The sequence below is a fragment of the Melozone crissalis genome, unplaced genomic scaffold (genome assembly GCF_028551555.1).
Source record: "Melozone crissalis strain CALT ecotype California unplaced genomic scaffold, PUWL_Pcris_2 ptg000251l_1, whole genome shotgun sequence".
Classification (NCBI taxonomy): domain Eukaryota; kingdom Metazoa; phylum Chordata; class Aves; order Passeriformes; family Passerellidae; genus Melozone; species Melozone crissalis.
In genome coordinates, this window is record NW_026536010.1 from 1,496,817 (window position 1) to 1,518,694 (window position 21,878).

General features: G+C 50.2%; 1 protein-coding gene across 1 annotated transcript in view; it reads left to right on the top strand.

Annotated features, from left to right (window-relative positions):
- IFFO2 (intermediate filament family orphan 2) overlaps positions 1-15,759 on the top strand; it is a 56,513-nt gene extending 40,754 nt beyond the window's left edge. Inside the window, exons 4-9 of the mRNA XM_054294470.1 lie at positions 1,050-1,190; positions 3,725-3,867; positions 7,214-7,334; positions 11,576-11,665; positions 12,416-12,546; positions 14,981-15,759. Of these exons, the coding sequence (XP_054150445.1) occupies positions 1,050-1,190; positions 3,725-3,867; positions 7,214-7,334; positions 11,576-11,665; positions 12,416-12,546; positions 14,981-15,086 (732 nt within the window). The 3' untranslated portion in view covers positions 15,087-15,759. The remainder of the gene's footprint in view (positions 1-1,049; positions 1,191-3,724; positions 3,868-7,213; positions 7,335-11,575; positions 11,666-12,415; positions 12,547-14,980) is intronic.
- The last annotated feature ends 6,119 nt before the right edge of the window (positions 15,760-21,878 follow it).

A 21,878-nucleotide genomic window follows, 5' to 3' on the forward strand; every position in this document is an offset into this window, starting at 1 on the left:
CCTGTGGATTCTGGTTTTTCAGCAGCTCCTCTGTGCAGGCACAACTTTTGTGTCTGCAAGAGGGGAAGCGTTGCATCCTCACCAGGATTCACATTTCACTCTGCTCTGCTACACAGGGGGGCGATTTCCTTTTTTAAAGGGTTGTTTATGGAATCCCAGAGTGGTTTGGGATGGAAGGAACCTTCAGGACAATGCACCCTCACCCCCTGGCCTGGGCAGGGTCTCCTTCCACTGTCCCAGGTGCTCCAAGCCCAGCTTGAGCATTTCCAGGGCTGGGGCAGCCTCATTTCTCTGGGCATTGCATTGTCCTGCCCTGTTCCTGACCCACTGAGGCTCCCCTTGCCTCACTGAGCAGTTTTGGGGTGGGTTACAGGTATTTTTCTTTGGTGGCAAATTCCTCTGAGTTGGAACTTTGTTAGACTCAGGGGCGAGCTTCCTCAGACTGCCCCAATGGGAGATTTGTTCCCTGGAACAAAGGTTCTGTGGAAATTCCTTCATGGAATAAATGCTCTGTGGAAATTCCTCCATGGAATAAAGGCTCTCTGGAAATTCCTTCATGGAATAAAGGCTCTGGAAATTCCTCCATGGAATAAAGGTTCTGTGGAAATTCCTTCATGGAATAAAAGCTCTGTGGAAATTCCTCCATGGAATAAAGGTTCTCTGGAAATTCCTCCATGGAATAAAGGTTCTGTGGAAATTCCTTCATGGAATAAAAGCTCTGTGGAAATTCCTTCATGGAATAAAGGTTTTCTGGAAATTCCTCCCTAGAACAAAGGCTCTGTGTAAATTCCTTCATGGAATAAAGGTTCTCTAAAAGTTCCTCCATGGAATAGAGGCTCTCTGGAAAGGTTTCCTGTCAGTTCCTTGCTGGGGTTCTGTTCTGGAGGCCGCCCCTGTGGTGGTGGCAGGAGAGGCAGAGTTCTGTCCCTGCCCTGTGCCCCAGAGCAGGGTGTGAGGTTTAGCACTGGGGTTCCAGAGATACTGTGGGGTATCTCCTCTTGCCTGAACTGTCTAATAATAGAAGATAATCCCTGCTGTCCTTCCTGCAGCCCATGACAGACCTGGACACAAAGATCCAAGAAAAGGCCATGAAGGTGGACATGGACATCTGCCGCCGAATCGATATCACGGCCAAGCTGTGCGATGTCGCGCAGCAGCGCAACTCGGAAGACGTTTCCAAGATTTTCCAGGTGATTAGGCCCTGAATTTCCCACAGGGCAGGGCAGGAGGGAGCAGTGCTGAGCAGTGTGGTCCAGCTCATTTGCCTTTTCTTGATCTCTCTCTCTCTGTGGCTGTGTTTCCCCCGCTGTGTGTCAGGGTAGCTCTGCTGCAGCACCAGGAGCACAAAGTGCAGAGAGTTGGACAAAAAAACAGTCCCAGGACGATCTTTAAGCTGTGCTGTGAGCCTGATGTTAGTCTGTACTGAATGTAGAGGAAAAAAAGCAGTGTTACAGGTTTAGGTTTGTGTAATTCCTCCCTCCCATTTGTTCCCTTCACAAGTGACAGGTTTTAAGCTCATGGAGCTGTCATCTGCATGTTCTTATTTCTGGCTCGAGCTCTGTGGCCAGAAATAACATTTGTGTGATGGTGAGCTCTGGCTGCTCCAGTTGCTTTCCTTGGAGCTCCTTGGGGCTCGAAGGAAAGTCCTTTAATTTGCTCCCAAAGGAGCAGTGACAGCTCTGCTGGATCAGGGCTGTCACTCCCAGTGCAGCTGGTCTTGTCACAACTGCAGTTCCAGCTCTGACTAACCCACCTTCCTTCTGCTTCCATCTCAACGTGTCTTGCTCAGGCTTGCAGTAAATCTGATGCTTTTTCTGTGTGCAGTGATAGCACACAGTGTGCTAAGTGCTGTCAGAAACACTGTAAAAGATCCTTGTGGGCTCTGCTGGTGAAGCTGTGAAATGTTTGATGGTTTTTTCCCCCTTGTGTTCCCCAAAAGACTCAAACCTCCTCAGAGGAGAATTACTTCTCTGGCAAGTTGAGCCACTGTATGGTGCCAGTGCCTCTTTCTTGTTTCTGAGGGGAATTGCTGAGTCTTTGTGCTCAGAGGAGAGTGCAGAGCACACTCCTGCTCAGGCCTGCAGGGGTTAAAATGACCAGGAGAATGACCAGGAGAACAAGGCCAGCAAGGGATGGTCTGTGTGCCAAGGAGAGGGAAAACTGCTGTAGGGTGGGAGTGGATTGTGTGTTTGAGGTTCTGGCACCAGCTGTGCATCCTGTGTGTTCCCAGACCTCTGGGATCCTCTGGGATCATCCTGTGTGTTCCCATTCCTCTGGGATCCTCTGGGATCATCCTGTGTGTTCCCATCCCTTTAGGATCTGGGAGCATCCTGTGTTCCCATCCTTTTGGGATCTGGGATCATCCTGTGTGTTCCCATTCCTCTGGGATTCTCTGGGATCATCCTGTGTGTTCCCAACCCTTTGGGATCTGGGAACATCCTGTGGGTTCCCAACCCTCTGGGATCATCCTGTGTGTTCTCATCCCTCTGGGATCCTTTGGGATCATTCTGTGCGTTCCCATCCCTTTGGGAACATCCTGTGTGTTCCCATCCCTCTGAGATCCTCTGGGATCTGGGATCATCCTGTGTTCCCATCCCTTTGGGATCTGGGATCATCCTGTGTGTTCCCATCCCTCTGGGATCCTCTGGGATCTGGGATCATCCTGTGTTCCCATCCCTTTGGGATCTGGGATCATCCTGTGTGTTCCCATCCCTCTGGGATCCTCTGGGATCTGGGATCATCCTGTGTTCCCATCCCTTTGGGATCTGGGATCATCCTGTGTGTTCCCATCCCTCTGGGATCCTCTGGGATCTGGGATCATCCTGTGTTCCCATCCCTTTGGGATCTGGGATCATCCTGTGTGTTCCCATCCCTCTGGGATCCTCTGGGATCTGGGATCATTCTGTGTGTTCCCAACCCTCTGGGATCCTCTGGGATCATCCTGTGTGTCCCCCTTTCTCTGGGATCATCCTGTGTGTTCCCTCTGTGCCCCTTGCAGGGCTGTCCCTCGAGTTCCCTGAATTTCATTTCTTGGGGGCTCTCCAGGCTTTTCCATGTCTCAGCCAACCCTTCTTGTGTGCTGAGGATCCTCAGTCTGCTGCTGCTGCTGCTGCTGGGGTGGGAAATTCATTCCCTGGAACAAAGGGTTCTCTGGAAATTCCTCTGTGGAAGTTCCTCCCTGGAATAGAGGCTCTCTGGAAATTCCTCTCTGGGAATTCCTCCATGGAATAAAGGCTCTGTGGAAATTCCTCCCTGGAAATTCCTGTCTGGGTGTTCCTCTCTGGAATTAAGGCTCTCTGGGTGTTCCTCTCTGGAATTAAGGCTCTCTCAGAGGTTTCCTGTCTGTTCCTTGCTGGGGTTCTGCTCTGGAGGCCACCCCTGTGGCGGTGGCAGGAGAGGGAGAGTTCTGTCCCTGCTCTGTGCCCGGGCACTGCTGCCCCTCGTGCTTTGCCCTGGCTCATCCCAGCCTCTCCCTGGCTCCCCCCAGGCTGTGCATGGCCCCTGGCAGGTGCCAGCAGGTGCCAGGCTGGCTCAGTGCCACCCCCAGAGCTCTGGCAGCCCCCACAGCTCGCTTTGCTCTCCTCAGCCGCTTCCTGCGCTCCGTGCGCGCCGCTCAGGCCGGGCAGGGGATCGGCCACACCCCAGGCTCAGCCCTCACCCCTCTGCTCTCCCTGCACCCCAATTCCCTCCCAGCCCTGCAGTCAGTGCTGTCTGTGCCCCCCAGGTGGCTTCCAAGAAGAAGGAGAGGAAGCTGCCGTCGGACGAGGAGCTGTCGGAGCAGGACGCCGATAACGGGCGGTTCTCGGATGACGAGGTCAGCTGCTCCCTCAACATCACAGATGAGATGAAGAGGATGTTCAACCAGCTGTGAGTACCCCTGAGAACTGCTCCTGGCAGCAGCCTGAGCCTGCAGTCTCTGAGCTGGCAGCATGGAGGTTTTGGGGAAGCTCAAATGAAATTATCGGATTTCTGCTCCTCCCTCGAGCGGGAGGAACGACAGAGATATAAAAAATACAAACTGGTTTTGCTGCTCTGGGTTGCTGCAAAAGAGGAAAAAATGCAACGAAAAAAAGTCAAAACCAGGAGTCCCTTCTGCATCTTAGGCTGAATATTTGATTTCTGCAGTTTGCTGCTGCTTGGCTGGGTAGAATTTGAACTGAAAGCTCAGCTCGGGGTGGTACAAACCTCTCAGGTTTTTTGGGAGGTTTTTCAGTTGGGCTGCAGGCAAAAGGGAGTGGTGGATGTGTCTGGAAGACCAGTGGACAACAATTTATAGATGTCAGGAATGTTGGTGCTGTCAGCTGTCGCTGCAAAGTCCAGTCTCCCACACTGGAGTTTATTTTGCCTAAGAAGAACTGGAGTTTATTTCACTTAAAGCTTTACCCCTGAACTAAATCTTTTTGCCTAAAGCTTTACCCCAAACCACATTCCTGCCCGGAAGGAGGTTTGGAGCAGCCCAGGAGGGACTCTGAGCACGTGGTGCTGTCTGAGCAGTTCAGGGAGGTGGCAGGAGGTTTGCCTTGTGTCCCCTTCTCCCATCAGGGCCAGGGTAGAGACCTCCAAACCCCCCAAAATACTCCTAAAACCCCCCAGAATATCCTCTAACCCCACCCTGGGACCCCCAAACCTCCTGGGAGCCTCAAAATGCAGGTGGGGACCCCCAAAATACTCCTCAAATATGCCCAAATACTCCCAAATATCCCCAAATTCCATCCTGGGAGCCTCAAAATGCAGGTGGGGACCCCCAAACCCTCCCAAAATACTCCTCAAATATCCCCAAAAACCCCCAAATATCCCTTAATTCCATCTTGGGAGCCCCAAAATGCAGGTGGGGACCCCCAAAACCCCCAAAAAATACTCCTCAAATACCCCCAAATATCCTCAAATATCCCCTAACCCCAGCCTGGGATCTCCTGGGACCCCCAAAACCCCCCAAAATCCTTCTCAAACACCCACAAATGTTCCAAAATTCCACCCTGGAAGCCTCAAAACACAGGTGAGGACCCCCAAAACCCCCAAAATACTCCTAAAACACCCCAAAATATCCACAAATAGAGCCTGGTGAGGCTTTTTGGAGTTCTGGTTCAGGGGAGCATTTCCTCCTTTCTGCCTGAATCCCCTGTGTGTGAGGGATGGGTTTTTGCCAAAGCTCTGATGATTCCCCTTGTTAGGGCTCCTTTCAGGGTTAGGGTTAGTGTTAGGGTAATAATCAGTGTAATAAATACAGAATTTTGACTTTTCCACTGCTAAATTCAGTGTAACAGCAGGCAGTGTGTGGATTTAAAAAAAAAGCAAGAAGTTAAATGTACCTGCCAGGTTGGTCATGCATTTAAGTTTTAATTTTGTTCCCAACCCTGCCCTGTGACACCCAGTTGGTTTTGGTCCTCCTAATGAAATTCTTGTCTCCATGCCCTATTACCTGTGGCACAAAGTGCTGCAGGAGCCTGGTTCTGTCAAGCTGGGATGAAAATATTGGTGAGGATGGACCTGGGGTTTTTGTGAAGCTTAGAAATAGATTGAGGAGCTGGTATCCTTAACAGAAACAAACCAACTTGCTTTTTAGCTGTAATGAACTGAATTTTTAACAATTAAGTAGCACAAAATCAGAACTGAAGTGGATCTTGGAAAAAGAGAACAATTTGAAAAGGTGGAATGGCAAAAGGCACAATCAGGAGTGTCCAAGTGTTTAAAATGACATTTTTACAGTGCTGCTGATCCAGACAAACCTCCTGGCCCTTGGGACAGCATCAGGCTCCTTCCTGAGATGTTACCAGCTCAGAGGAAGTGAGCTAAAGCCATAAAAATGCTTCAGCCTGGAATCCAGGCTGCTCAGGGAGGAATTCCAGCTCTTTGTCAAGGCTCCTTAACCCCCATGGGAGCAGCTACTGCTGTGTGCTCTGTGTGCAGCTTTCCTTCATTGCACAAGGTTAGAGATGAGGAGCAGCTGCTGCTGTGTGCTCTGCAGCTTTCCTTCATTGCACAAGGCTGAGCAGATAAGGGTGTGAAAGGCCACTCCTGCCCGGTGCTCTGCCCTCAGTGGCTGCAGCAGTGGCTGTGCTGCTCTGCACATCTCAGGGGCTCAGCCTTTTCATCCTTGTTCCTTCCACCTCTTGTTCCTTCCAGCTTTTGTTTCTTCCATCCCTGATTCTTTCCAGTCCTGGCTCCTTTAGCCTTGGTTCCTTCCAGCTCTCGTTCCTTCCAGCCCTGGTTCCTTCCATCCCTTGTTCCTTCAGCCCTGCTTCCTTCAGCTCTTGCTCCTTCCAGCTCTTGTTCTGTCCATCCCTGGTTCCTTCCATCCCTTGTTCCTTCCATCCTTTGTTCCTTCCATCCCTTGTTCCTTCCAGCCCTGGTTCCATCCAGCCCTGGTTCCATCCAGCCCTGGTTCCATCCAGCCCTTGTTCCTTCCATCCCTTGTTCCTTCCAGATCTTGTTCCTTCCAGCCCTGCTTCCTTAAGCTCTTGTTCCTTCCAGCCCTGCTTCCTTCTATCCCTTGTTCCTTCCAGCTTTTGTTCCTTCCATCCCTTGTTCCTTCCATCCCTTGTTCCTTCCACCCCTGATTCATTCCATCCCTTGTTCCTTCCATCCCTTGTTCCTTCCATCCCTGATTCATTCCATCCCTGGTTCCTTCCATCCCTTGTTCCTTCCAGCCCTTGTTCCTTCCATCCCTGGTTCCTTCCATCCCTTGTTCCTTCCATCCCTGGTTCCTTCCATCCCTTGTTCCTTCCATCCCTGGTTCCTTCCATCCCTTGTTCCTTCCATCCCTTGTTCCTTCCATCCCTTGTTCCTTCAGCCCTGGTTCCTTCCAGCCCTGCTGTGTTCCAAGGCTGCAGGGGAGCCCTTGGCTGAGCTCCCCCATGAAATCCTTGTGGGTTCTGAGCCCTGTGACACCCCCTGAGCTGTGTTTGGGCTCCTTTCCTGTGGAGGACAGAACAGCTCCAGACATTTCTGTGCTTTTGCAGGCAGGGGAAGCTCCTGTGCAGCTCCATCTGCAGGGCAGAGCCAGGCCTGGAGCTCCAACAAGGAGCTTTTACTGAGCCCTGGGGTGGCAGAGAGCCCAGCAGAGAGGCCCTGGCAGTGCCACAGGCTGTTGGTAAAAGCTGTGAGGATTTCCAGGCTGCATTGTGCCCCATTCAGCTCTCATAGCCCATTTTCTAGACAATTAATTAGAGGACTGAGGCGGTGGGGCTGCAGTGATGGCTCTTTGTTCTCCCAGCCGCGAGACCTTTGATTTCGATGATGACTGTGACAGTTTAACGTGGGAGGAGAACGAGGAGACGCTGCTGCTCTGGGAGGACTTCACCAACTGCAACCCCTCCATCGACCTCCAAGGAGAGGTGAGTTCATTCTCGTTGTTTGCTCCAACTCTTCCCTGCACAAACTCCCCCTCAGCCACTCCTTCACAGCCATTTGAGCCTGCGGGTGTTGCACTGGTGAGCTAGTTTGCCACACAGACTGACTTTGATTTTAAAATCCTCTTAGTGCTTCCTCTCTGTGGCTGATTTGCAGTCCGTGCACTTTTATTGGCCAGACTTTACTTCCTTGGCTCCTTCAGAGTGAGTGTTTAAAATACTGAGGGAGAGGTGATGGATCCAAGGTGTCTGTTCCAGGCCCATCAGGGAATTTGTCACCCTTTAGAGCACCTCTAAAGCTCTGGGCTGACAGGAGGGAGGTTTAAATTTGATTTTAGGGAAAAATCCTTCCCTGTGAGGGTGGAGAGGCCCTGCACAGGGTGCCCAGAGAAATTGTGTCCAAGGCCAGGCTGGATGGGCTTGGGAGCAGCCTGGGACAGTGGAAAGTGTCCCTGCCCATTGATGGGGTGGAATTAGGTGAACTTTAAGCTCCTTCCAGCCCAAACCAGTCTGGGATTCTGTGATCTTCCACAGCTCCTCACTTTCTCTGTGAATTATCATTCACGCTTTATGATGATAACCTGTGCAGTGCAGGGCATGGGGTTGCACAGTTGTTCCTGTGGGGAGCTGAGCAACCTCGGCCTGGGGTCTGGGGAGGTGTTGAGGGGTGTAAATCCCATCCCAGACACAGAACCTGTGGATGCAGGACCACAAAAAGCCCCAGGGATCCTCTGTGCCTGTGAATCTTGGGCTTCCCTCTGCCCAGGCAGTGGGGATCTGCTGGCAGTGCTGGATAATGAACAGCTTCCTTTTAATCCTGAAATCCCAGGGAAAGGCAGCTAATCCAGCCACTGCAGAGCCTCCTTAAACCAGCCTGGAGAGGGCTGGGGATGGGCTGGGAATGACAGGGAGTGGCTGGGAATGACAGGGAATGGCTGAGGATGGCTGGGAACAGGCTGAGGATGGGCTGGGGATGACAGGGAATGGCTGAGGATGGGTGGGAATGGGCTGGGGATGGCTGGGGATGGGTTGGGGATGGCTGGGGATGGCTGGGAATGGGCTGAGAATGGCAGGAAATGGCTGGGAATGGGCTGGGAATGGGCTGGGGATGGCTGGGAATGGGCTGGGAATGGGCTGGCAATGACAGGGAATGGCTGAGGATGGCTGGGGATGTCTGGGAATGGGCTGGGGATGGGCTGGGAATGGCTGAGAATGGCAGGAAATGGCTGGGGATGGGCTGGGAATGGCAGGGAACAATCTGGGAATAGCTGGGAAAGGATGGGAATGGGCTGGGAGTGGCAGGGAATGGGGCTGGGAATGGGAATAGCTGGGAATGATGGAATGGCTGGGAATGGCAGGGAACAGCCTGGGAATGGCAGAGAATGGCAGGGAACAGCGTGGGGATGATGGAATGGCTGGGAATGGCAGGGAACAGCCTGGGAATGGCAGAGAATGGCAGGGAACAGCCTGGGAATGGCTGGGAATGATGGAATGGCCGTGTTACTGCATCCTGAGCAGCACAGGGTAGGGGTGGGAGATGATCCCTCCCAGGCAGGGAAGATGCTGAGGCAGCAGCCTGGGGATGTCTGGCTGTGTTCCTGTTCCACCTCCCGCTCCTGATCATCCATCCAGAGCTCAGGGAGCCTCTGGGGATTACTGGGAACTGCTGGGGCTGCAGAAACCACGGGGAGTGGCACAGGGATAACAGAGAGTGGCACAGGGATAACAGGGACAGCAGAGTGGCACAGGGATAACAGAGTGGCACAGGGATAACAGGAGCAGAGTGGCACAGGGATAACAGGGAGACAATGGCACAGGGGTAACAGGGGGACAGAGTGGCACAGGGATAACAGGGACAGAGAATGGCACAGGGATAACAGAGTGGCACAGGGATAATGGGAGCAGGAGAGTGGTACAGGGATAATAGGGGCACAGAGTAGCACAGGGATAACAGGGACAGAGAGTGGCACAGGGATAACAGGAGCAGGAGAGTGGCACAGGGACAGAGAGTGGCACGGGGATAACAGGGACAGCAGAATTGCACAGGGACAACAGGAGCAGGAGAGTGGCACAGGGATAACAGGGACAGAGAATGGCACAGGGATAACAGAGTGAGACAGGGATAACAGAGCGTGGCACAGGGATAACAGAGTGGCACAGGGATAACGAGAGCACAGAGTGGCACAGGGATAACAGGGACAGAGAGTGGCATAGGGATAACAGAAGCAGAGAGTGGCACAGGGATAACGGGAGCACAGAGTGGCACAGGGATAACGGGCACAGAGTGGCACAGGGATAACAGGAGCAGGAGAGTGGCACAGGGATAACAGGAGCAGAATGGCACAGGGATAATGGCTGGACAGTGGCACAGGGATAACAGGAGCACAGAGTGGCACACAGTGGCACAAGGATAACAGGAGCAGCAGAGTGGCACAGGGATAACAGGGACAGAGAGTGGCACCATAGGGATAACAGGAGCAGAGTGGCACAGGGATAACAGAGTGGCACCATAGGGATAACAGGAGCAGAGTGGCACAGGGATAATGGCTGGACAGTGGCATAGGGATAACAGGAGCACAGAGTGGCACAGAGTGGCACCGGGATAACAGAGTGGCACCATAGGGATAACAGGAGCAGAGTGGCACAGGGATAACAGAGTGGCACCATAGGGATAACAGGAGCACAGAGTGGCACAGGGATAACAGAGTGGCACCATAGGGATAACAGGAGCAGAGTGGCACAGGGATAACGAGCAGAGGGAGGGTGGCAGGGTGATAACGAGCAGCCTCGTGCAGGAATTAATGACAGCTGATTTGCATAGCCGGGCGTGCCTGCCTAAGCGCTGCAATAGCGCCGAGCCTGGGCCCCGCGCGGGGGAAACGCTAAAGATTTTAAGAAGCTTAAATCCTTCTAAATGAAAATTATACAAGGAAAGGGTAGATTTGGCTTGTAGATGGAGGTTCAGAATAAAGGCTGCTCCGGCTGTGCCTGCTCTTTAACATGTGCTTTACATGCCTGAATCTTCCTTCCGTGGGTTTTATTCCTTTCAAGTTCTTACACGCTGCCCTCACCACCTTCTTTTATGACCTTCCTCCTTAAAGCTCTTCTGCATATAAAAGGATCAGAGGGATGATTCTTGTAACTCCAGGCTGGATAGCCTGGTGTGAGTGCCAGCAATGAGCTCTGTAAATCTGCCACAGATGTGGCCAGAGCATGGAAGCCCCTGTAACACTCATTGCTGCAGTTGTGCTAAATTTGGGATCATTTTTTAATGGAAAACTGAGGTGGTTGAAGGCTTGAAAGAGGGAGCAGTGACATGGTGGTGCCTTTTTGGGCAGCACCAAGGAGCCCAGGCTGTGCTGTCAGTCCAAAGGAGGAGCTTCCCTGTGGGACAGCATCTGTTCCTGCTTTATCCAGCAGTGCAGGAATTCCAGTGCATGCACTGGAGAGTGATGGTATGGAGCAGGAAAATGAGAATTCCAGTGCAAAGCTGGGAGTAACAGCATGGTCAATGCAGGGAAAATTAAAAGTTTCATGGCTGGAGAGCAATTCCAGTCTGTCCAAGTGAGATCAGACTGTGAAAGGCTCAGGAAAATCCAGGGGGTTGGTGCTTTGGAATGCATCAGGTGCATGGGTTTAATTGCTGGAGCCTTGATCAGACCTTGCCTTTGTGTGTCCAGAGCTGTGGTCATGGCACAGAAATGTGTTTTCCTGGTGTTCCAGATTGAAGAATATTCCTAGTCTGTGAAACAGCACCTTTAAAAAATCAGTGCAGGAAGGAACATAATAACCTGCATTTCCAGGGAGGTTAAATAAAATCTTCAGTTCTCTCCTGAATTCCTTTATTTCCTTGCTGATTTTTGTGTCCTTCTCTCCCCTGCAGGAAGAAAACCTGGGAAACTTGAGAATTCCTTTATTCCTGAATTATTCCTTTATTTCCTTGCTGATTTTTCGTGTCCTCCTCACCCCTGCAGGAAGGAAACTTGAGAATTCCTTTATTCCTGAATTATTCCTTTATTTCCTTACTGATTTTTTGTGTCCTCCTCTCCCCTGCAGGAAGGAAACTTGAGAATTCCTTTATTCCTGAATTATTCCTTTATTTCCTTGCTGATTTTTTGTGTCCTCCTCTCCCCTGCAGGAAGGAAACCTGGGAAACTTGAGAATTCCTGAATTCCCGAGTTCCTTTATTTCCTTGCTGATTTTTTATGTCCTTCTCTCCCCTGCAGGAAGAAAACCTGGGAAACTTGATCCACGAGACAGAGTCTTTCTTCAAAACGAGAGACAAGGAATACCAGGAGACAATAGGGCAGATAGAGGTGAGGGAGCTGTTCCTGATGGATGGACACAGCACAGAGCTGTCCCAGAGGGAAGCAGGAATGTCCATACATCCAGCAATGCAAAGGCATTTCCCTCTGGCTTGCCCTGGGGATTTTCCTAAATGCCATTCTCTGGGTTATTATTGCTCCGTGCTTCAGCACTGAGCATAAATCTGAGGCTGGTGGAGAGAGAACCTGCAGAACAAAGGGAATAAAAGACATTATTTTTCTTTTTCCTCCTTTGTTCTGCGTGTCCACCCTCACCCTGGGAAATGCTTCCCCTGATGTGGCCTCACAGGTGGCCAGAAACAGCAGCTGGAGCTTCTCAAAATTTCTGTCCTGCCTGGAGCTGCTTTCATTAATTGCCTGTTGACAAACAAAGTGCAGGAAAAGCCCTCCAGGGTGATACATGGTTTTTTGAGCTAGGTCTTATAAGCTCTTGGAGATTTATATTGCACTTAAGATAGTTCAGCTACTTTAAAAGCAATAAAATCAGCAGGATGGCTTTTGTGGTAGTGTTAGAAACAGAAAATTTTTAATAAAAAGCCAAACCAGGGCTGTTCAGAGCCAGTGTGGAGCTGTGATTGCCTGTCCTGAGCTCACGGGTGCATTGGCAGCCAGGGGCAGTGAGTGAAATGGGCACTGTGGGGCGTGCGGGTGGGCTCTGGGCAGCTGAGGCAGTGTGAGGAGTGCAGGAAAACAGGAAAAGTGGGATTGCTCCTGCCCTGAAGCCGATTCTTTGCCCTTCAGCTGGAGCTGGCCACGGCCAAGAGCGACATGAACCGGCACCTGCACGAGTACATGGAGATGTGCAGCATGAAACGGGGCCTGGACGTGCAGATGGAAACCTGCAGGAGGCTCATCAAGGGCTCAGCTGACAGGTGAGGGCTCCTCTGGTCCCCCAGCAGCTCCTTCCTGCTCCCTCCTGCTCCCTCCTGCTCCCTCCTTCCCCTTCCTGCTCCCTCCTTCCCCTTCCTGCTCCCTCCTGCTCCCTCCTGCTCCCTCCTTCCCCTTCCTGCTCCCTCCTGCTCCCTCCTGCTCCCTCCTGCTCCCTCCTGCTCCTTCCTGCTCCTTCCTGCTCCTTCCTGCTCCCTTCTGCTCCCTCCTGCTCCCTCCTGCTCCTTCCTGCTCCTTCCTTCTCCTTCCTGCTCCCTTCTGCTCCCTCCTGCTCCCTCCTGCTCCCTCCTTCCCCTTCCTGCTCCTTCCTTCTCCTTCCTTCTCCTTCCTTCCTTCTCCTTCCTGTTCCCTCCTGCTCCTTCCTGCTCCCTCCTGCTCCCTCCTGCTCCTTCCTGCATGCTGAGAGTTTCAGCCTTTCTGTGCTGCCAGGCACTGCCCCCAAGAGAACCCTGCATTGGCCTGAGGTTGTGGAGAAGGTTCCAGAATTGATTGATAACACTGGGATTGTGGGTGTGGAGTTGATTAGAAGTGTGTAATATCACAGGGTGGAAAACTCAGAGTTTGGGGTTTTAGAATGTAATAATAAATATAGAGCAAGATGGAGGTTTTAGGGTGGAGGCTGCTCCTTCTTCTTCAGCTTCTTCACCTTCTTCTTCAGCTGCTTCTTCACCTTCTTCTTCACCTTCTTCACCTTCTTCTTCACCTTCTTCTTCACCTTCTTCTTTACCTTCTCCACCTTCTCCACCTTCTCCACCTTCTCCACCTTCTCCACCTTCTTCACCTTCTTTACCTTCTTCACCTTCTTCACCTTCTTCCTTCTTCTCCATGTGTTTCAGTGATATTTTGAAACTGGACAGAAAAGTCTGCATTGCAGACTTTGAGGGATCAATTATTGGCTTAAAAGTAAAAATAATTCAGGTGTCATTTCTTACTTGGATAGTTTAGCCTTAAAAGACCTTGTAGCAAAAGTTTGTTGGCCTTTTAGAGCCTTGTTGGTGAAGAGCTGCAGAACTCACTGCTGTGAGTCTGTAACAGTGATGAGAAATAATAAACACCTAAATCTGAGCACAAACTGTCAGCTCCAGTGCCTTCCATCCTGACCTCAGAGGTAGGAAAAGAAGCTGAAAACCAGCACGGCCTTCCTAGGTCTGATGCTGGAGAGGGCACCTAGAGCAGAGGCTGTTACAGGAATAAAGTAGGGATTTATTAAATATATTAAAAAGTATAGGGATTAATTAAAAATATAAAAAATATTAAAAATTTAAAAAGTAGGGATTAATTAAATATATGAAGGTCTTTTAATAAATTCCTACTTCATTTAAATAAAGTAGGGATTTATTAAAAGGCCTTCAAAGATACACCTTGGGCAGTGCAAGAGCCTGGCCATGGCTACATCCAGGATGGACCATGGGGGATCAGTTTTCACACTTTTATAAGTTTATTCCATTTGCATATTGAGGGTTAATTGTTCAATTACAGCTGCAGGTAATGAAATCACATTCTCTCAGTTTGCTTCCCCCCAATTCACTTCTGTTTACACATTTTGGGCCTGAAGCTGCAAAAGTTCCCCTTGGTTCTGGGGCTGGAAAATGATTGTTTTGTGTGACTAAACTGTGAGGAGAACTTGGTAACACTCTGTGTGAAATTCAGAGTTATACATGAACACAGCACAGAATCTGAGAAATATTAAAGCTAAAACCTAAAGCATCAATTCCTGCCAGCCTGGGCTAAAGGCAGCACTGTCACTTGCTGGCCTTGTCCTTTGGAGGATGTTGTGTCCCAGCTCAGCCCTGGAAGGGGGAATTTGGGGTCCCCAAGGGCTCAGCAGCTGCTCCTGAGCACAGGGAGCTCCAGCTCAGCTGGACTTCCAGCCTTTAACATCTCAGATTTACAATTCTTAAAACCCCAAATTAAATCTCGACTCTGGACTTACATGAAGAACTTGTTTTTTAATCTTCTCATGTGTTAAGAACCTTACACTATGAGGGATTTCTCTTATCTCTTGCTCAACCCCAGTAGAACAAGATGATAAAGTTTCAATTTTCAGGGCTCTGGGTATTAGGGCTGCTGAGAGTCTTTGCTCTCCATTTCCCCATCAGCAAACCTGGGACAGCCTCTGTGTTTGAGCTGGGCATGGCTGGGGTGGCACCTTGATTTTTGTACTGATATTTGCTGTTTAACCAAAAGTTTAATGTTATTAAAGGGGTTTTTGAATAGCTTGGGGAGATTCCAATGTTTAATGTTATTAAAGGGGGTTTTTGAATAGCTTGGGGAAATCCCAATGTTTAATATTAATAAAGAGGTTTTTCAATAGTATTGGGAAGGGAAAGTGACTGTTTTCTTGTAAGACTTTTTTTTCTTCCTTCAGTCATGGATATTTAACTTTTTGGCTGCACCTTTCCCTGTGTTTCCCTGCAGGAATTCTCCATCCCCCAGCTCTGTAGCCAGCAGTGACTCAGGAAACACAGATGAAATTCAGGACGATTTGGACAGAGAGACGGACGTGGAGCCCATGGTCAGCTGATAGCAAGAGGGAGCATTCCAGCCAAGGGGGAGATGGAGAGACAAGAAAAATTCCAAACCAATTGCTGGGGGAAAGGTGAAAGACTCGAGAGCCCCTGCAGGGGGACTCTGAGGACTCATTCCTACACGCATCCCCTCCCAGCCAAGGATTGGTGCTGTACATTTCTATTGTTCTACAAACCATAAATGCAGAGTCCTGTAGGAAAACACGGTGTTTTAATTGTGCCTTTGCCCCAAGCTGAGCCACTTTGAGCTCCAGTGGAATATTAATAGCAGGTGTTTTTATAAAATATATTATTTTAAAAAAAAAAAACCACAACCAAAGCTGTTGGCAGCAGAGGATGGTGCTGCAGAGGCTCTGGGTACTTCAATAAGCTGCTGGATTTATTGAGCTGCTGCACTGATTGGCAAAAGCAACATTGGCAAAAAGAGCAGCAAAACCAAGACAATTGTGGTGCAATTACAAATGTCTGGCACAAGAAAAACAAAAAAAAGAATTGCCTCCAAATTGAACTGCAAATGTTTAAAAACAACAGCGGGTTTGGAGACAGCTTGTGGTAAAATTCAGAGGGTTTTCTCCATCCCACCTTCTGGGGTGAGGGAGCCTTTGGGATGTGTCCAAGGTTTCTTCTGGACTCCAGGAGCTGGAGGAGCAGGACTCAGCTCGGTGGCAAAGCAGGGGGGCACAGGAGGGGGCACTGGGGGGGGACTATCACTGAGTAACTTCTATGCAAAAACAAAAAAAAAAGCTCGCCTTATTTATATGGAATGTTTGGTCCCTGCTGGGCTACAGTTATCCCTTGGGAAAAGGAAAGCTAAACCCACATTTGCACACTTAGATGTCTGTAGAGCTTCTTTTGAGGTGGAATGTTGTATCACAATGCCTTTGTTTCCAGTGGTTGGGTTAGGAGGGGAGTCAGCCCTGGTTTGTGTTTTTTTTCAGGGTTTGTTTTTTTTTTTTTAGTGTTTGCAGATTTTCCTTTGCAGACAGAGATAAGTCCATTTTATGCTGCTTCCATGATGTGCAGGTGAAGCATCAGGATAAACTGACCTAGGTGTAGGCTGCAGACAGGACTTGAGAGAGCTCCTGCCCACGGTTCTTGGGGAAAGCTGAGCGCTGGGAAATGCTGTCACCCTTTGTAGGGTGTAGCAAACTGAACCCCAAAGTGCTGCTGCCCTGGAACTGGGGAGGAACAGCCACGTGCTTTCTCTGTGAGAAAGTGGCAGGACCTTGGCTTTGCCCATCTTTCTGCATTTTTACCCAGGAGAAGCAGCATCAAAGCTGGATCACAGAGTGGTGGCTGAGGAAACTCCAGCCCCACTGAGCTCTTCACAGTTAGAATGGCAATTGTAGCACCTCAGCCAGGTAAAAACAGGGTATAAACCTCAGCCAATAACTTTCTGTTTGTTTTTAAACCAAGATTGAGAGCGTAGCTGGTACTGCCCAAAGCCAGCTGTGGGGTTAAGCAGTGCTTGGAACTCAGAGTAAATTCCAGATGTGTTTGTTCTGCCTGCCAGGATGTGCTGTGCAGGAGCAGTGCTGGGGCTGGGCAGGGAAAATCCTGATTTCTGCGGCCTCTCAGTGTTAGGGAAAGGCAAAGTGGCCACTCCTGTGAGCTTCCAGAGTGCTGTGCCCAAGCCTCTGCACCTCTGGAGCTGCAGATGCTGCTGCTCCATTCCAGAGAGCACAGGTGTCCTGGAAAATGGCTCATTCGTGGCTGGAGCCCCTCAGTCTGGCATGGCCATGGAGTGGGGCAGGGCCTGGGGTGTTCCTGGGGGAACTGTGGGCACAGGAATGTTCCCCTCCTCTGCTGCTGGACATGGACATGGAGCAGCTTTGAGGCCATGTGGGTCAGAGGAGCTCCCTGAGGTTTCCAGGCTGGGAAAGAGAGACCAGGCTGATCCATCAGGATCTACAGAGTGCAGGACCACAGGTGATGGATTCTGTCCAGGCCCAAGGATATTCCTGTTGGGGAAGATGAAACAGGAAAGCCTTATAAACGTGATTGTTGTGGTGGATCCAAGGTTATTCCTGTGGTGGATCCAGGGATATCCCTGTGGTGAATCCAAGGATATCCCTGAGGTGGATTCAAGGTTATTCCTGTGGTGGATCCAAGGATATTCCTGTGGTGGATCCAGGGATATCCCTGTGGTGGATCCAAGGATATCCCTGTGGTGGATCCAAGGATATTCCTGTGGTAGATCCAAGGATATTCCTGTGGTGGATCCAGGGATATCCCTGTGGTGGATGCAGGGATATCCCTGTGGTGGATCCAAGGATATCCCTGTGGTGGATCCAAGGATATTCCTGTGGTAGATCCAAGGATATTCCTGTGGTGGATCCAAGGTTATCCCTGTGGTGGATCCAGGGATATCCCTGTGGTGAATCCAAGGATATCCCTGTGGTAGATCCAGGGATATCCCTGTGGTGGATCCAAGGATATTCCTGTGCTGTCCTTTCTGGTGGCAATGCTCAGTGCAGAGTAGGTGACAACTCCTTGGCTCCTGGGGTGAGGGGCTTTCCAAAGCCTGGTCTGTCCTGTAAATAACTTTTCTCTGGAAGAGAAACCTCATTCCAAAGTGCTCATTCCTGTTATTTCTTAGGTGGCCAAAGTGGTAAATGTGATGTTCCCTAGGGCTGCGAGCTGGGGGGGTGGGTAGGGGGGGGATTTGGGGTATTTTTTGGGCTGGGACTGCATGTTTGAAAAGGGTTTTGGAGGGTTTTGAACTTCAGCTGCTCCCGAGGAGCCTCTCCCGAGGCTGAGGGAGCGCCTGCCAAGTCTGGATGTCTGTGATGCTTCAGTGGCTGGGGCAGGCATTGCTCAGCACAGTGAATCAGCTCCTGGAGCCTGCCCCGGCTCCTTTCCTGGCTCCTTTCCTGGCTCCCTTCCTGCCGGGAATGCTCCTGGAGCTGCCCCTGGCTCTGCCTCACCCGGGAATGCTCCTGGAGCTCCCACTGCCACCTCTCACCCTGGGAATGCTCCTGGAGCTGCCCCTGGCTCTGCCCTCACCCGGGAATGCTCCTGGAGCTGCCCCTGGCTCTGCCCTCACCCGGGAATGCTCCTGGAGCTGCCCCTGGCTGTCCCCTCCCGGCCCTGCCCTCACCCCAAAACGCTCCAGGCCCCACAGCCCCAGCAGTTGAGGTTGTGCTTCCCTTCCACTCTGAGTTTGTTGTTTTTCTCTAAAACTGAATGTTCTGGTAGGAAAAAGGCTGAGTGTTCCCAAAGGCAGGAGCTGCTGTGCTGAGGGCAGGGAATTCCCAAACAGGAATTGGGGTGTGGGGTGGGCAGGAGCACCCACAGTGGGAATTCCCATACAGAAATTGGGGTGTAGGGTGGGCACTGGGTGCTGAGGGAATTCCCACAACAGGAATTGGGGTGTGGGATAGGCAGGAGCACCCACAGTGGGAATTCCCAAGCAGGAATTGGGGTGTGGGATGGGCAGTGGATGCTGAGGGAATTCCCACAACAGGAATTGGGGTGTGGGGTGGGCAGCAGCACCCACACTGGAAATTCCCTTATCAGGAATTGGGGTGTGGGGTGGACAGGAGGGTGCTGAGGGAATTCCCACAACAGGAATTGGGCTGTAGGGTGGGGAAGGGGCACCCACAGTGGGAATTCCCTTATCAGGAATTGGGGTGTGGGGTGGACAGGAGCACCCACAGTGGGAATTCCCTTATCAGGAATTGGGGTGTAGGGTGGACAGGATGGTGCTGAGGGAATTCCCTTATCAGGAATTGGGGTGTGGGGTGGGCAGTGGGTGCTGAGGGAATTCCCTTACAGGAATTGGGGTGTGGGGTGGGGAGCAGCACCCACAGTGGGAATTCCCAAGCAGGAATTGGGGTGTGGGGTGAGGAGCAGCACCCACATTGGGGTGGCTGAGGGGGCAGTGGGTGTAGCGGAGGGTGTAGAGCTCACGTGCACGGGGGTGATGTGTGTAGGACAGTAGAGGTTCCCATGGGTGTCGGTGTCTTTCTGTAACCACATTTAATCCATTTCTAAAGCAGAAAAGGTGTTTTCATGCTCGGGGTTTATGTTCATTTAGGCTGGGCCAGCCCTTTGGGGCAGCTGGGGTTGGTCCTTGGGGGTTTTGGGAGGTTGTTGTGTCCAAGTCCAGCCGTGCTGCTGCTCCTGCTCTGTATGTGTGGCACCAGATCAAAGCTTGCCAGAGGAAAAAAAAAAAAAAATTTAAAAAAAGGAATTTAATTGTAAAAATGCTGGAAATGATTTTGATGACCTCTTTCTTTTTTTCCTTTGTAAAGCTGTAAATACTTTATTTTTGTTTTCTATTCTTAATGCGGTGTCATATTGACACTTTTTTAGATTTCCAGTCAGAAAATCCTCCTCATCGTTTCTCATTTTTTAAAAGGGGATTTCAAGGAAGCAAATTTTTTGCTCGCTAGCAGTGTAATAATAGATCAAATTCCTAAACTGGGTTTGTACAAAAAAATGTTTTCAGTAAACAAATGGCAGTTTGTGGATGCACGTTGTTCAAAAATGTCCAAAGAATAATGTGGTACAAATGTTTTAAAGAATAATGTGGTACAAACATGTTTTTCAAAGATTTAGTGATGATCATCTTAGTTCACACAAGGAAAAAAAGCAAAATTCTTTAAAAAAAAAAAAGTTTGGGGGGGAATGTAATGAAACTCATGTAAGCTAAATGTGTAATCTATTTATAAAAACACAGTATATATTCTATTTTTATCAGAGGTTTTTAAAGTGCAAACAGATTTCTGTTGGCAGATGCAATTGTTCCCTTGTAAAGTCTCTCCTGCTCTCATGGGACCCCCAAATCCTCTGATGGTTCCAGGAATCAACGTGGAAATAACCAGGGCAGGTTTGGCTGTGGAGCACTCACAGTGGTGTCCTGCAGGGGAGGCTGCAGCTCCAACATCTCCTCTGTGATTTTATTCCCTTCCCTGCGATTTTATTCCCTTCCCCTGACTGGGAGGATGCTCCTGGAAAGGGTCAGCACCTCCTGGATCGCTGCAGCGTGGCAGGACAGGGGTTAAACTCTGCCTGGGTAATAAAAAATTAAATTATAAATTCAATTTGTACCTATAGAAATCGGGATTAACTCGACAAAACAGAACAACAGATGGGAATCGTGCCTGAATCCGCATCCAGAGCTGCTTCTAAAGTGAGATTATATTAATTTTCCTTTCCATGATCATTCCTGCCAGCAAAAACAGGAGCTGGCTGTGGCGGGGCCGTGGGTGCTCCCAGAGCTGTTCCTGGTGTTTCCCTTGGCTCTGGGAACAGGGGAAGGATGTTTGTGTTGGAAGAGCTGCAGAGCTGGGAGGTTTCACGTTGGAGTGCCTCATTTTAGAGCTGAGTGTTTAAGGAATGATTTCTCCTGGTTAAATTGAGACATCCCAGCGCTTGCGTGAGGCGGGGACGCTCAGTGAGGATTTCCCACCCCTGGCTTCAGGAATTTTGGGGTTTTTGTCCTCCTGCTGGGCTGCAGGGGAGCACACAGCCCTTAGAGCTCTTTGCCTCTGGGGCTGCCACCCTACTGAAGTGAAGGGAGACGACCCATCTTTGTTGACCAGCATCGACTCCGATTTATTGATCAAATCAGCCACTTTTTATAACAGTGTTAATTAACTTCATGCATATTGCAAAATTCGAGCTCACCATAGGTCAGAGATTACACATCAACCCCTCCTTTTGTTTTCAATACCAAGATTTGTGTTCTCAAAACTTACTTTTACTTTCCCAAAACAGCCAAAGATGGAATGTTCACCTGTTATGAGAAAACTGCCTGAGAACCCTGGTATGAAAGGTTCTCAAGGCCTTCATGTTTGTCACTTTTGCTTTCCCATACCTTATCCAAGGACAAGGTATTTACTTGTTATTAAAAACAACCTGAGTTTACATAAACATGCCTGAGAATCTTGTTGTTTACAGAAACAGGCTGTGAGAATTAGCTGCTTACAGCAGCCTTTTACTTTTCCATCAGCTGTATATTTTCATGGCCTTTTTCCTTCAAGCCATATCCGAGCAAAAATCTCCAACACCACCCAAACCTGGATTTTGGGGTTTTTGGTGGGATGTGATTTGTGTTTTAACCGAGAAATAAAATTACCAGGGAGGCAGCAGGCGCTGTCCTGGTGGGAATAATGGCAGCAGAGGGGAGCTGGGGGCACTGCTGGGAATTCTCCATGGGAGTGGGACCCCAGCCCCTCTCCCTGCACAGGGAACGCTCAGGGCCGGGCCAGGCCCTTGGCAGAGCACGAGGAAACACCTGAGCCTTCCCTCCTGTGTGTTCTGGGGTGAATTCAGTGTCCTCAGACCCTTCTGCGCTTGCAGGAGCCTTTCAGAGCTTCTCTTTTGAAGGAGCAACAAATTGTGTTTAAATGTGGGTGTTTGGTTGCAGAAATCACCATTCCCCCTAATCTGAGGCACTCCAACAGTGAGAGGGTGCTTGTGGGTCTGGCCAGCTCCTTTTTTTGGGAAATAATGATGTTAATGCCTAAAACACCCCTGCGGTGGCTTCAGGCCGGTGCCATCTCTGTGGCAGCACAGCCCAGAGCACCACGGTGCCACCAACCCGGCGGAGCTGCCAGACTGCCACCCCAAAACCCCAAATTTCTGTTTCATTGGAGAGGGTTTGAGGGCGGTCCAACCTCACTAAACACACTCCTTTGTGTTTCACCAAAAAACTCACAAACCGGTCCCTAAAACACCTTCCTGTGGTTAAAGTAAATGTAGCGACCTTCTGCCAAAAAAGATTATTTATTATTTATCGTGTTCGAGCGGGAGGCATTGATGCCTCTTCCCTCCTGCTG